Below are 16,069 nucleotides of genomic sequence, written 5' to 3'. Positions count from 1 at the left end.
TATTACCCGTGTTTTTTCAAAGCTCTTCTTAAGCCTTGAGACTGGCTCTTAGACTCGGACAATTTCTCACAGTTTGGAGTTAAAAGAGGAAAGGTAAGTCTAAGCTGCAGATATATAAATGGGTATTGACACCCACCTCAACAGAGATGATGCTGCCGGGTTTGTGGTGGTATGGTTTGGTTGGGTCATTCTGGTTTAGTGGGTAGAGCTTCGGGTTGGGCTCATAGCTGAAGGCTTCATTCCCCACAGTGTTGAATTCAAAATGGAGGCTGTCCAGCAGGAAATGAACTTTGACCCTGGCTCTCCTGGCCTCTGGACCCACCGCTGGGGTCGGACACAAGATGAAGGAGGAGCTGTTCACTGTGCAGCGAGACTCGTACTGGAGGAGAATACAGGAACAATGAAATGGCAAAAGCGCGTGAAATAAGATGATGAATGCATTTATCTCTCTGTGTGATTATATATCCATACCTGTTTGACATGACAGAGTGCACCCTCAGGGCAGTCTGTTTCTGGGACGATTCTCCTCCATCTCTTCAGCGGACCCTGGTGATCCTGTCCTCCGTTCAGGCTTCCTTCATTCCTAATATTGATGCTCCTCCTCCTTCTGGGAGGGAGAGTATCAGGAGGAATGAGGGTGACCCTCATTTTTGGCTCTTGGACCACATCCAGGTTCTGACCAGAAACTCGGATGATCCTGCCTCCACTGTCGGGGAGTGATGGAAAGTTGAGTTAAAGACTTAAAAAGTCTCTTTATTCGCTTTTAGGTAACGCTACTCTCCCACTATTATTCAACACAGCGTATGCTCAAGTCTTGATATGACACACTGCAGCTTACAAAAAAGACATTATGGGTAAACACTGATCAGCCATAACATTAAAACCAGTTACCTGTTTTAATGTTGTGGCTGATCGGTGTTTTACTTATTGATTGATACCGGAATATCTTTGATATTTTAAATTTTGATTATGCAACTGAGGTAACTTCATTCATTAATTTAATCTTTTGATCTGCCATTGTGATCTTGCAGGACCCTTAGTAACTTAAAGGCTTTTTTGCAAAGCAAACAGATTCCACGTTTTTCCAAGTCCAGCATCATCTACATTTTTATTTTCAGTATTTTCAGTTTTGCCACGTAAATGCATTAATATTTGCAATTGCATTGGCATTACTGCTAGCATTGAAATTACAATATCTAATCACTTAAGCAAATAAAAAATAAGGTCACAGGTAGTAGTGAACCAAAGATTCAATAAATAAATTAAATAAATAAAGCACTATCAGTGTGTTTGGGTATAGGCCTACATGTTTGGGGTGTTATATTATTGTCTTTTGGGACTTCAGAGTGCTTGGTAAACTTTCGTCTCTCAAACTGACTTAAGGGGTTTCGCTCAGATAATGAATAAAATATCATAAAAATATCATAAAAAAATGGAATCTAGCCATTTCAATAGTTAGATTCGGTTTAAAATATCTGTCTATGAAATTTCTCCAGTACAATGGAGGTGAATGGAATTAGGTTTGTGGTACAGCATTAAAACGTTACACAAATTTAACAGCAACAGCTCTTTCCAAAAACAGTGTCATTGTTACACTGGACAATTGACATCCAAAGAACATAATGTCTATACTTTTCATTGGAACAACTATGGAAATAGTTCGTATAAAAACTGTTGACCTTGTGATCCCACCTATACTTGACCCCCCAACGGCATTACACAAGAGCTCCACCTCCTCCTAAATCCCAATTTTAACCCCCAAGTAAAGAGCAGAATATTTCCCTCTGAGAAGTAGTGAAGTTGAGGGTATAAAGTAGCACAGATCGGGACAACTTTACATCAGTAAGAACAGTACTTCAGTAAATGTACTTAGTTACATTCCACCACTGCACCTGAGAAAGCTTTTGGATGGAGCAGCTGTTGTGATGTTGGGGTTGGGGGTGTAATGATACACCAAATCCTGCAGGTGGCGTTCTGCCCCACCAAACCGCACAGTGATGCCATGTTCTCCTGTTCTGTTGCTGCCTTTGGTCAGGCAGCTGATCTGATCCTCCCGGATGTTTAGCCTGAGAGCAAGACATTTGACATTTTTTCCCTATTTCTGGACATTTTATCCCACAAACTATCATATCAAACAGTCAAATGCATCATCTGTATAAATGAAGGGGAAGTTTGGTTTTTTTATTATTTCGTTGTTAATTAGAGGCACTTACACCATACATGGCACTCCTCCGATTAGGACGCTGACTTCACTCGGGTGTCCAGTCCTCAGTCTCCGACCTCTGATGCTAAGAGACGAGCCCCCCGCCTTCGGCCCTCTTTGGGGGAAGATGCCGCTTAGGACAGGATCCTGATGATGGAGAGACAGTGAGAAGAAGAGAAATGAAGGATGAGATGCAAAGATGCACAAGAGAGAGAACAAAAGAATAATCAATGTTCTGATACTCAGCGGGTGATTTATTGGGAAGATAAATAAAACACCAGGGCATTCTGGGAAACACCAAAGCGTTGCCTCGAAGCCTGCTAGTAAAACAATTCATCTGCTTGTCACTTGGGCCAATTACTTAAGGCTGTTGTCAAACCTACAGGCCTTTTACTGTAATGTAAATAGGGAGATGAGCTGTTACTTTATTGCATTGCAGTGGTTCAGTTACATTTCACAAAACACAATTTCAAGTGAAGCCTAATTAACAAAAGCCATGTTGGAGCTGTCGTTTCCTTGATTGGTCAGAAATCTTCCGGGGGAAGCACTTTTTTTTTCTTGGATAAACAAACATGGAAATTAAACAGCTACGTTTATTGATTGTTAAAACCATTTGTTCTTGATGCTTCCTGACGTTGAATTTGATCGCTCTGCTATCACACTTGTATCGTATTCTCCCAATGAGGCTTTTCAGGATTAGTTTTTTAAATTACCAAGGGACTCCTGTCACCGCAAGGTCTTGGTCCTTCTAATTTGGTCCGCGCCCAAGAGCGACTACTGTGCTCTCATACACAGTTTGTGTCTGACATAAAAACTCGGGGGAAAAAATGCCAGAAATCAAAACAACTGCAACCCCATGAGCTGGGTGTAAAAATGCCCTGGAGATGTCTTTGTTTTAAAAATGCTAGTTTAATTGCTTCTGCATGGTTATAAAATCCTGCCAGACCAAGGCAGGCTTGCTGACAGGGTGCTGCACCAGTTTTTTTAGATCATCATTTAATTGTTTGTAAAATGCCGACAAATTCAGACTGTGAGGAAAGATGTTTTCACTACACAGCTTGTCTTCCTCTGAATGCATCATCACATCAGGTACTCAGAGACACGCAAACACACATACACACACGCACACACAAAAACAAAGAAATTAATAAAGGTTAGGAAGCAGTGTATTGTATCACTACTGCAGTTAAAATGTGTAGTAATTTCCTCCCAAAATAAGGTTGGGGGTAGAGGAAAAATCCGATTATTGACCTACCACACATATAAGCAGAATTACAGCAACTAGGTTACTACGGTGCATGTAAGGCTATGTCCGGTTTCCGGTGCAATCGCGTTTCTCTGAGTAACCTGGTCTCTAGAGTGCATGTAAACTACCTGACTGCTGACTGTACCTGGAAGCTGAAGATCTGAGCCGACAGTCCGAGGCCTCCTCCCCTCACTTTGACTGAGGCCTGGCCGCTCTTCTCTCCTCCGCTGCTTGTGGTCTCACACACTATCCTATGAGATAAAGACGTGAGGTTGTTTCGGTTAAAAAAAGATGGAAAAAGTTTTACAAGCAGTCTATGTTCAGGTGTACCGATGACTTGCCTTGAGGAGACTTCATATCTGCTGTGGATGACACTGCAGGGGACCCCAGCTACCGTGACTGAGTTCTGGATGTCTTCAGCTCTCTGGCCGAGGTTAGAGCCTGAAATAGTCATTACTGTCCCTCCCTCTACAGGACCAGATACCGGGTCCAGCTGAAACACGAGAGGACCGAAAGTATGAGCTGTATAGCCTGCACTGTTCTTGAGTTACCGCATTCACAAGATCACAGTCTACAGGCCATCAGTCAGACAGCTCCAAGCTGACATAATGCCTCAGATAGCCTGACATGAAGAAGGGTGTCCAGCAAGAATGTAATGATACGGTTATGGTCAATGTGATTCTTGAAACTGGGTTTGTGGTGGGATGCAGTCACAGTATAGGTAAGAAGCTGACTGAAAGCACAGTGTAAAAATTCCCTCATTTTGTTGCCACTAAATCTAATTTCCAAAGCAAATCCAGTGAATGCTGCTTTTTAGTTGCTCAGACAAAAGAACCCTCAAATGCTGTACTTGAGTACAAATTTGAGGTGGTTGTACTTTACTTGAGTTTAATGCTATTTTATACTTAAGCTCTTCTACAGTTTGGAGGAAAATGTTGTATGTTTTACTCCACTACATTTATTTGACAGCTTAAGTTACTAGTTACTTTGCAGATTAAGGTTTTACATGTGATAATCATGATGAATTGGATAAACTTAATGAAATATGATGCATTGTTACATATATACATATACATAACAGTATAGACAGTAAAACAGTTCTCCCTTCATTCCCTCTCATCTCTCTACTATCTATCCAATGGTAAAAGCGTAAAATTCCCAAAAAACACAGAAAATGATATTAGAGGCGGAATTGATGCAAACAAAGTCAACAGAAAAATAAACAAAGGAGACACAGATTCACTTGGGTGGCACAAACTGAGGCCAAGGTGTGGCCTGTCCAGCCGTTTCATCAAGTTTCAACTTGAGTGGTTATCTTCAGTTGTATTTTGAATGAGAAGGAAGGAAGTGGAACGATGAGGGTTTGGAGTTGATGGATGAGTCTGTTTTGATGCGTCTGTTTTTGTCACACAGGAAGTAAATGCCCCCCTCCATCCATCCCTCCACTCAAAAATGTCTTTCGCAGCATTGTGCAGCATTTGATACTAGGCTCTTTTCACATTCATCTGCTGAAGGGGACATGTTTCTCTGTGCTCACCTTGAATCAGAGTTTGTCACGTAGAACCACCAGCAGGATTTTATGCCATCACAACTTGAAGCTAATTGTGGTCCAGTACGTAACTTACACAAGTGTAATGTGCAAACTTGAAGCCTCCGGTGCCATTGACGGAGAATGGACTTTTTTCAGTGAAGTAGGAAGTATGACTAATATTTGCGTATATATAGACTGGATTTTTCGATGACGGAGAAGGAAAAAATGTAATTTCAAGAATTCTTAATTCAAGAAATGACCCTTTTTGGTAGGAAAAAACATATCAGACTTGAAATTACAGTACTATTCCAAGCGGAGTGTTTTTTCCATGCAGGACAATAAAAACTGAAACGACTTGAAATTACAGGGGCAAGGTTTTCAGAAACAAACAAAGGGAGTTCCTGGTCATTTTGAAAATGGGTCGTCACACAGAGTTGGTGCAGGTTGTCCCTGGAAACATCTGTGTTGTCAGTTTGAGAACACAGGAGACTGTAAAACCAGTCCAGCAATCAAAACGATATGAACATTCACATCAGCTTATCAAAACATTCCCCAGACAGCGACTGTTTCCAACACAAATGGAGACACAGAAATAAAATCATTATGTGTTTAATTCTTCTACTCTTTCCTCTCATTTCTCCAACTTTCTCTTTCAACAGTAAACAAATCCTTAGAAAGCGTTCATAGGAGGGAAGAAGAAATTCTTACAAAGTGAATGACAGGTGCAGGGCAGGTGTGTTTGATCTCATCGGTGCAGGAATCCTGGTACACACAGCGAGAGCTAGCAGCACCACCACACCAAACACAGCCATACTTGGGGTCAGCAGTACGACATCGGCTGCAGTCTGACCGCCCCACTGAACAGTTGAACAGAGTCACTGAAACACGAGAGAGACAGGGCAGTCTGTGAGATTACTTTTCTGTCAAATACATATACAATATGTACCCATTACTCTGTGTAAACGCATGAGTGTGGTCTCGCACATACAGAGAGACACACGAGAAAAAAAAAAAAAAAAAATCACTAGAAACAGTCCCCACCGTACAGATCCTCAGCGCTGTCGATGAGGAAGTTGTTTTTCCTCCTCACGTTGATCATGGCTGGGTATTCCTCCATCAAAACAGAGTAGGCATACTGAAACACAGCGATACATTGTAAAAAAAGCATGAGCTCTTCATGTGATATAGTATACGCGTTGATGTTATGCACAGACATGTATGTATAAAGCGGTTACAGCATGTGTGAAATTCTCTGGTTATTAGAACTAATGAAACATACTCTTGGAAACACAAATGTACATAATCCAGAGACAACAGTTTACTGTTTTTTGTTAATATAGCATGACAATGGTTCATTAGTGCAATATGGGACTTTATTTTTGACTTGTTATTGATTTGTAGTGATTTACAGTCATTATGAATGCTACCAGAAGGATGGAGGTTACTCCATCAGATGGACAGAGATATCAGATTAGCTGTCTATCTTCAACAGTTTATGAAAGTTTATTCTCGTAATGCTGCTGCACAATGGTGACTCAAATTATGTATAGACAACTCATGAAAAATGGTGCATTTGCTGGTTCAGTGGGACAAATTAATTTTACATTTCCGGACTGTTTTATAAATGGAAGAGGATCTGGAGAGTTGGCATGGGACTAATAGCCACAGTGGTCGAGGCGACAAAGAAAGGATTACTAACACTAGACATTTAGATTTTACATTCAAAATCAGAGAACAGTGATGTTGAAATACTAGACACACTACCTACTTAATGCTTTGTTTAAGAAAGTGCAAGTATGAAAAACTGAACGCACTATCACTTAGAACCACAGTTACAACACACCAGTTAGGGTGCTGTAAATGAATACATATTTTGTATCCTTGTTCTTATTTCCAGACTTGAAGAGTTAAATCACACTGAGCTAAATTACTACATTCATCTTCTGACCTGGTGCGGTTGGCAGGTGATAAAGAAGACTGATGGCTGTGTGGCATCCAGCTCCACAGAGGCATCCACCACCACTGACCGATTCTCAATGTCCAACACGCACTCGTAGTCCAAATACTCATCCTGAATGTACACAGCCACATACATACATGACAAAGAAAATACATTTTCCCTTTGTCAGAAGGGGTACAGTGAGTGCAAGCTGATTATGTCCATTGTCACAAGACCAACCTGTCACTACAAACGCTTCAATTCATACGTAGGATAAACAGAAATCCCTTTGGTCTTAAACATTTACTCTAAGTGTTGACAGCCAACACAACCCATAACCAAGGAAGATCACTTGAATGTGTTTGCAAAATATGTTTCTAAACCTTAATTCATACTCACTGCTGATAAAGACATCATCAAACTAACCCCCCACCCTGAGCTGTTAACTCTAACGTGTAAAATGGATATGGTTTGAAGTTCAAAAATCAGATTAATAACCTGCATGAGTACTACTTTAATGTAGTCTTACTCTTCTAAGGCAAGGGCTGATGACCCTGTAGATGATTACATTACCTGAAACAGGTTTAGATGTTGTCCCACCAGTGTGATTTTCCTCTCCACATTGACAGGGAGAAGAGAGGAATCCTGAACTTTCTCCACACACGGACATTCCTGATGATATATTATTAATTATTATAGTAAAAAATATATTAGGAAAAGAAAACGTTACCATACTTTATAGTCCTACAACTGGATTCATTCTATTCTAAATGGCCAACATTATGTGGACACCTGCTCTGTGAACAGCTCATATGTGAAGCTGCTGACAGAGAGTTCTCTTGTCTGAGACGGCTTTCCACCAGGTGTTTAAACATCTTTTGGAGCAAGTGGAATTAGTATGTACTGCTTTTACGCTATTAGGCCTGGCTTATGTTCCAGTAGTTACCAAAGATGTCTGAAGAGGTTCAGGTCATGGCTCTGGGCAGGGCACTCAAGTTCTTGCATCTTGATCTCAACAAATTTTGTATAGACATTGTGCATGGAAGCACCGTCACCCTAAAACAAAGAGTTTCACTCAACTGTTGTCATTTCCTTTGACTGGAACTGAGGGAATCATGAAAATCAGCCTCAGATAATCACACCTCCAAACCAAAACATTACAGTTGGTGCAACATATATTTGAACAGAGTATTCTCCTCCCATCCACCAAACATAGATTTGCCTGTCAAACAAACTGAGATGGTTCACACAGTGTTGGTCATATAGTGTATAGGAAATAATAAAACTAAAATCATCTTTGATGTGGATATTGTAAAGAAAGCGAATTTTGAGAACAAAGGACGGCAAAGAAAATGGGAAACTTCAAAAAAAGTCAAAAACAGAAACACACCCCAACAAAGAAACAATAGACATACAAGTAAAACATAAGGAGAGAGTTGACTTCATAAACAAAAACTAAGAAGATTAGCTATCCCTGGGCTTGTAGGATGAAATGTATGTTCTGGGTTTGTGTGATATAATTATTTGCTGCAAGCATTGAATGAGGTGAATAGAAATGATATGGAGAGGCTAGATAAATCAATAAAATCCGTCAGGTGAGTGCCTTGAATTTCTCAGTTCCATCCTCACATCTCATCTTCCCATCAGTTACATTGATTTGTTTTGGTTTATTTGCCTTCTTGTTGACAGGAAAGCCAATAAAGATAACTGCAACAGAAATGGAGTATTCAATATTCTACATTGTCAGCATTAGATTGTACAGTATAACTACATGGCCCACAGTGACTCCAGATTAGGACTTTAATCTTCTTTGATGAATGATATAATATTATATAGCATTTTCAGAGGAATTGTTTAATATTTTTGGGAAATGCACTTTCACATTCTTTTTTTGAAAATTAAATGAGAATTTTGATACCCTTCTCACACCGGTTTGTTAAATATGACGCTACAGTACGGCCAGTAGATGCTAAGCATAGCTTAGCATAAATATTGGAAGCAGGGAACCAGCTAGCGTGGCCCTCCAAACAATATAAAATGGCTTAATTATTGAACTTTAGGGGTATTAGGAGGTGGAATTCGCTACCTTTGCACATACCAGGCTAACTGTTTTTCCTCCTGCTTCCAGTTTTTATGCTAAGCTAAGATACCCACCTGTTAACTGTAGCTTCATATTTAACAGAGATGAGAGTGGTATCAAAACTTCTCATCTTTCAGCAAGAGAACAAAGAAGCATCTTTCCTAAAATGTCTAACTACTAATTTAAGCAGTTTTTAAATGGTGGCCCAACTGCACCAATATTTCTACACTAGATGCACATATGGCTTCTGCACTCACCAGAAAATAAGAGTCAGCTGAAGAATCAGATTGGTAGTTTGTTGCAGATTCGGAGTTGAGGTCATCAACTGTTTTAGGTGATTGTGTATAGATGACCGAGTTTTCGCTGGCACCTGCAACAGGTTCACCTGTTGCAGAGTCCACCTCAGTCTCTCCCTCTGGCTTTTCCCATTCATTCAACCATGAAGGTGAGTCAGTAACTTTAGAGTCCTTATCGTCACCGATAGAAAGGTCTATTAAAAGGGTGACTTCGCCAGAGGTAGCTGAACTTACATCAGAGGAAGAGCCCACTGCTTCACCAGACAGCTCTAAAAATCTCAGCTCAGAGTCTACCTGGCCACTAGTACTGCTGCGTAATGTAGTGTAGAGAGGTTCATCAGTGATATTTAAGGTGTCAGTGTCCTCATCCTCTGAAAAACTTCTTGTGATGGCACCATTTCCCTCTGTCGTTCTGTCCACATCAGAAAGGGACCCGTCTATGGTGGTGAAATCTGTGGGGCTGGTGGTGGCCTGGTTCCTGACAAAGGGGGAAGTTGTGGCCAGTGTAAGGGGTGCTGTAGATTCAGCATTATGGGTGGTTGGTGGTGTCACTGTGGTGGCAGTTGAAGGGGCAGCTGCTGTGGTTGGGGTAGGTATCTCTGTGGGTGGTGGCTGTGTTGTTGTGGTTGTGGTTGTTGTTGTTGTTGTAGCAGCCCGGACAGTAGGGGGTAAGGGGGTCAGTTTTCTGGTGGGTGGTGGGGTGGTGGGTGTTGGCGGTTTAAACTTGATGATGGAGTAGCATGAGTCAACAAGCGAGGAAAGGACAAGAAAAAAAAAGGCAGGGAGGAGACAATATTAGGATAAAACAAAAGGGTATGGAAAAGCATTAAGAAGCAAATTATGAGTGATATTAACAAAAAGATTCATGGTAAAAAAAAACAAAAAAAACTACTAAAAAGGCAAACAGAAAACAAACAGAACACTTCAGCAAAAACAGAGAAAACTGTAAGCACATGCACAGACTAATATGTAAACCATGGTGCACAATGCAGTATGATAAATGCTTAGTAAAACAAACCTACTGCTTTTATGTTACATTGCACACAGTGGTTTCTCTTAAATATACAATATATATAACCCTGAAATCCATCTGCATTTAAACAACATATATAAATATGCTAAAAAGCCTAAAAAGCCTTCCTTTTCAGACTTAACATGGACTCACGTTTTGGTTGTAGATAGTGACTCCTTGGCTGCAGGTGTGTGTGTGTGTGCAGACATGCAGGTGGATACACCAGTTACACCCCCAGCGACTGCTAACACACCCATGGCATCTTTCAAAACACACAGCAGGAGTCCAGGTAGAACAACAAAACAAATCATGATAAAAATTAGTGACAATAAAAATCCTTACAGCAAATAATACGTTGCTACATACTTAGATTATCTGAAACTTGAATATCTATTCTCTGGTGGTCCTTTCACTTGCACCCCCAGCATCTTGCTTGTTAAAATAGTACTTTCCACTTGATATTCATACATGCTGCCATCTAACCAGTCTAATATAGAAATATAATGTATAAACAGATATTCTTTGGAAGGATACAAATTCAAAACAACTTAGCAGACCTGATAACCTGTCATGTATTTTGCTACAGCCGATGTGATAGTGAGTGCTGAGCAATGTGATGTGTGTGTGTGTACTCACGGCCTACGTCCAGAGAGCTCCTGAACCAAGCTGCAGTTGTAGAAGGTGAACTCTGTCTCTGCCACTGTCACATTTATGAAACGTAGTGACAGGGTCACCATCACAAATTCTGCGAGGAAACAAATCAGTGGTTACTATACAGTATATACCATTATGTATGTATATGTGTATACAATTGCTGACCTAATACAAAGATACACACCATCTCCATGGCCAATAGGGGGAAGACTGCTGGCATCAGGGGTGGAGCAAGTCACACCAGTCTTAGTGAGTGAGGCCGGAGTCTCTGTGTCCTGGAAAAAGCAAGAGTAGAACTCTCCGTCTCCTAGACTGGGAAGGCCCTCTACTGATACTGTAATCTGTGGGAGGGAGATGGAAAAATAACAAAAAGATGGAAACAAGAAATTATTTCGGCACACACTGCACTGAGAAGATTAAAACAGATAAAACAATTTTGTAGAGGTAAAACTCTGAATTCAAGAGAGACCAAAACAGGCACACAGTAGAATATTACAGTGCATTGCTCCCATCTGTTCCCCACTCTCTCCCTAGTATTACATCAGTTTTCTCCCCACGGCTGATGTTGTAGAGGCTGAGGTGCTGAATACTGAGGCACTGCTGCGTCTGGTTGAAACTCCACAACCACTGGCCCTGCAGAGACCCTCGCTGGCACTCCCAGCGTTGGCCACACCTGAAATACCACAGAAAAGAAAGGGAGACAAGGGCACAGAGAGTGAAAGAGTGGATATATGAGAGCATCTGCAGTAGCGCCAACATTACTTTTTTTCTTTTTTTTTTTTTAACATTACATGCACGCTGACACACCTTCCCTCCAAGACACACCAACCACAGTAGGGATCTTTGGCAGACAGACAGGATTGACAGTCCAGGTGAGCTCCACATTCTGCCACTGGACGCTTCTCTACCTGTGGGCATAAGTCAAGACTTGCGTGAGCAGGACTGAGGTATGATATGACTTATTTTTATCTCTTAAGTGTCTAAATGAATCACACATGTGTGTAAAATGTAAGAATTTACCCTATTTGGAAATGGTATCAGAGATGTGTGTTCAATCATATGATGCTATGAGTATACACGCCCTGTTAGAAAGGACATCTTCCGGCATTACTCCAGTTAACTTGTTTAACATTTTACTGCTCATGCTTTTCTCCTTAATGCATAAGTCTTACAATTAATACTTTTGCTTAAGACATCTAGAGTTTCCTGGTGATCTCCTCACTTCAGCTCACAAGAATTTCCACCATAAAAAGTGACCGATAAGAGGGAGGCAGTATTCAGAGGCATATTTCTATGGTGGATCTGGTGGATACCACTAGTTGTGATCATCTTATTTTCACCTTTCTGGTCTCCACGGTGTTACATTCTACTGAATTTAATAAAGAATAAGTTCAGTTAAATGGTTTAAAAAATAATAAATAATTAAATGTCAGCTGCATTATTAATAATATATTTTTCCTTTTTTTCCCCAAACACACTGGCCAAAATTTTCAACATGAATAAGAACAAAGCAATGAATGATCAGCTTACTCAGTTATTCATTATATAACTTTCTGATGAGAAATTCAAAGAAATCCTTCCTTTTTATATTCATTCTACAGTCTATGAGTCTCTCACTGAGGCCTTGTAAAAGGACCTTTGACTTACAGTACATCAGAGTGCTTCGGATTTCTTTGATTGCAAACCATGGTGTTATAGACTTACACAATGACTGAGTAAGCTGAATGATTATTGCTTAAGTTTTAAATCCTGAAGAGCACTTGATTGTTTTTAAGCTATCCTTCACATTTTATGTGCCGCTCTCAATTTTGTTAATTTTGTTTTTATTGTTTGCAAGAGCATAATAAATGGCATTACAATATTAAATTACCAGTAATACATGACAACTGCTTTCATGATAATCAAAAGGCTAACTAGCCTAGCTGGATAGCTAAAGACAAGTACTTTAATATTAAACGGTATAACTTTTTTCCCTTAATTTTACGTTAGGCCAACTAGGCTTTAAGTTAACTGCAAGTTTATTGTGCGGCTGAAAAAGACTGAAAAAGCAGTCTAGCCATTCTTAGTTATCTAAACTAAGTTGACAAGTTAACATTTGCCTTCCCAACCATCTAAATTAAAACTTGCCATACTTGGCCCCAGAAATTCAAATTGAGCTTCTTTTTTTTTCCAGCTAGGTTGCTATTGACAGTGTTGAGGCCCATAATATTACCTGCTTAGTTTACTTCTTGTACCTCTTGCCTCTTTCAGGGCGAGATCTTAACTAACTGCATCTTAGTGCTCTTGTAGCTAACCTACAGTCTATGGTCAATCAGGCTGTTAACACTAGCTGAGATGTTGAACTTTGAAGTTAACCTTGACAATTACTGTACATGTGAAAGTTTAAAAAAAAAAAAAAAAAAGATCCTAACTCAAGCTCCACTTACTGGCTTTTTTCAAAAGCTGACGATGGTTTCTTAGTATTACGTCATATTACCTTTTAACTTTTTAAGTGCATTGAGTCAGCGTTATTTAGCCAGAAAAAGAGTTGTCTTTGCCCACATACACATATATTACAATAATTCTGAGGTGCAATGTTTGTAATCATGCTCATATTGTTTTACATATGAATGTTACATGTTACTTGAGGCTGCATTTGGATTAAGGTGTTCAGTGGTCTAGAAGTGACACAAGCCATTCAATGTATAGACTAGCAGTTTCCCAAATCCATTTATCAGCATCTACAGCTACCCAAACAGAGCCACTCTATAGGGAGTGTGCCAACACAATGGAGGCCACTTTCTATGATCAATACCATTGTTTGTCTGACCTCAATCCTCCTGCTGACTGTTGCACCCATCACAGTGGGGTTAGTGACCTTTGACCTTGACAGCCAGCTGGCCTATCTGTTTTCTTTTATGTTCTCTGCCTCTTATTCTTTTATCCTCTTTTTCAGTGAGACAAACAGCTTGAGGAAGTATCCAAGCCTGAAATATTCTGACAAACAACATTGTCTGACGATGAACGACGAGCCGTGTTCAGTCTCATGTATGGACACATCTGGGTGAGTGGTTGAATGGACAGGCTCACCAAAAAGGCTATGGCTGTTTACGCAGTACATCTGTTGAGTAGTTTGAACATACGGCACATAAAATCTTTGAAAGCTTAATTACTTGCTAACATCAACTGCTGGATTCCACATGCTGTTTAATTAATTAATTAATTTATTTATTTATTCATTTTTTTCAGAAAATTATATTTACAACCTAAGTGTCCAGAACTGTGTAATTGCATCCTTTGCAGACTTACACTAGTTTTGGTCATGATGTAGATATGTGCTCCGTTCTGATCCAATAGAAGGTCACTGTTAATTGGTGAGTTGGGATGGATCGTTGTGTTCGCATATACCTCCACCATACCATCTTGGCCAAGATACACCTGGAGAGGTACACCAGAAAAAAAAGACAATTCAGAAATTGTTGTATACTGTATATTATGTATAATAAATTTCACTAGCAATGGATTTATGTCTATAGACAAGCATTTTTAGACAGACGTGGTATGTTCCTCACATCGCAGGATGAAAATGAAGGGCTGACAAAAAAGAAAATAACGCAAAAGGACTATCTTCTTCAGCTTAACACTCAAAAACAAATCTAATCACACTTGTGCAGGATTGCAGCAGAAGTGGCCATGAATGTGATTACTACACAGTCAAATCTAATATGAAGCACAGGAAGACACCTCTGGTTTAAGTGATTCCCAGGCCTTCAAACTCTCATGTTACATCATGTTAATGTGATTAGGAGAGGTTTTCATGCCTCTATACGTAAAGCTCTCACTTGATCACTGAACAGAATGGAGAATCAGTTGGCCCATTAAGAAGATGCACTCAACACATAATAGCATGGAAAGATGCTCTGTTATGCTTTGTGACTTACAAACATTTCTCCAGTTTGTTGTTTTGCATGTCATATTTAGTGGATATTATGATGGTGTATTGAAGGATAGATTTGCATTTTTTTCAATCTTAAAACAAATCACATGCCCATATGAGCATTGGAAGTGTTACTGGTCACTGTAATGATTCCTACTGTCCATACTGGCCTGGAATTGATCCTTTAATGAAGCGATTTCTATGTAAGAGATGGGAGACAAAATCCTTAGTCCTTTTTTTGTGTAAAAATGCATTCTAAAGTTTAGCTAAATCTCAGTCGAGGCTTCATCAATCTGGAATAGGCAAATCAACTGATGGTCTTTCTAAATTGCAGTCTTTTTAGTGTGATTTGTCATCTTCAAGTTTCCATAGACAGTGTTATCTTGCTAAGCTTTGGTGGAAGGAAGTAACATTGATAGGAAATTTTGTAATTAAAAGACTGTATCTTTGGAAGATTCCCACTTGATTTGTCTAAGTCAGACTGCTGAAGCCTCATATTAGCTTCTACTGAACCTTAGAGTGCATCTTAATGCAGAACAAGAACTGTAGATTTTGTCTTGCTGAGCTCTTACACTGGAATCATACTAAGAAGGGATCTCTTCACGGCCAGTAGAGACAGCAGGAACAACTGCAGTGACCAGCAACTCCTTTAGTGTACATATAGGCACTTAAGTATAGTTTTAAGACAGACTTGAAAAAGTGTGAACCTATCCTTGCATAGTAATTATAAAATTCCTAGGATTGGGAAATTAAGGTAAATTGACAGACAGGCAGATAATCATTTAGCAACTTTTAAGACATTGTAGTGATTGACATTGATTTCATACATACCCACGATAACCTTAAAGGAATAGCTCACTTACTGATATCCGCAGTAAGTGTAAGCCACACCGAATGATATCAATATGCATTTCATGCCAATGTGTAATGAGTTATGACTCAATTTCACCTCACACGTTATCTGCCTCATGTTTTACCTGCATGTCTCCCCTGCAACTCTCCTGAGGCGGACGCTTTTGTCTTTCTCTTTTGGCTTTGTTCTGCTGAATGTCCATGTATAATATAGACCATCTCCTGCATTTTCCAGATGGTTAAAATCCCATCTGGATCGATGAGTTAAATTACCAAGGAACACAGTGGTGGACCCCCCCGTAAAGCTAATCCCATCTGAATGGGGTTTAAGAGGGCAGGT

At 39.9% G+C, this 16,069-nt stretch overlaps 1 protein-coding gene across 2 annotated transcripts in view; it reads right to left on the bottom strand.

Annotated features, from left to right (window-relative positions):
• LOC120803754 (plexin-B1-like) overlaps positions 1-16,069 on the bottom strand; it is a 67,900-nt gene that overhangs the window by 13,969 nt on the left and 37,862 nt on the right. The window contains exons 6-22 of one of the 2 annotated variants that reach the window (XM_040152609.1): positions 14,250-14,378; positions 11,769-11,869; positions 11,502-11,634; positions 11,146-11,302; positions 10,944-11,052; positions 10,461-10,569; positions 9,257-10,018; positions 7,493-7,591; positions 6,929-7,051; positions 6,022-6,115; positions 5,689-5,858; positions 3,791-3,942; positions 3,595-3,700; positions 2,214-2,350; positions 1,893-2,066; positions 472-706; positions 137-379 (exon numbers count right to left, since the gene is read on the bottom strand). In XM_040152609.1, coding sequence (XP_040008543.1) covers positions 137-379; positions 472-706; positions 1,893-2,066; positions 2,214-2,350; positions 3,595-3,700; positions 3,791-3,942; positions 5,689-5,858; positions 6,022-6,115; positions 6,929-7,051; positions 7,493-7,591; positions 9,257-10,018; positions 10,461-10,569; positions 10,944-11,052; positions 11,146-11,302; positions 11,502-11,634; positions 11,769-11,869; positions 14,250-14,378 — 3,033 coding nt within the window. The remainder of the gene's footprint in view (positions 1-136; positions 380-471; positions 707-1,892; positions 2,067-2,213; positions 2,351-3,594; positions 3,701-3,790; positions 3,943-5,688; positions 5,859-6,021; positions 6,116-6,928; positions 7,052-7,492; positions 7,592-9,256; positions 10,019-10,460; positions 10,570-10,943; positions 11,053-11,145; positions 11,303-11,501; positions 11,635-11,768; positions 11,870-14,249; positions 14,379-16,069) is intronic. The other variant, XM_040152610.1, reaches the window with a different exon arrangement.

The sequence above is a fragment of the Xiphias gladius genome, chromosome 18, assembly GCF_016859285.1.
Source record: "Xiphias gladius isolate SHS-SW01 ecotype Sanya breed wild chromosome 18, ASM1685928v1, whole genome shotgun sequence".
Taxonomy (NCBI): Eukaryota; Metazoa; Chordata; class Actinopteri; order Istiophoriformes; family Xiphiidae; genus Xiphias; species Xiphias gladius.
This window is presented reverse-complemented; position numbering and strand designations above follow the sequence as displayed.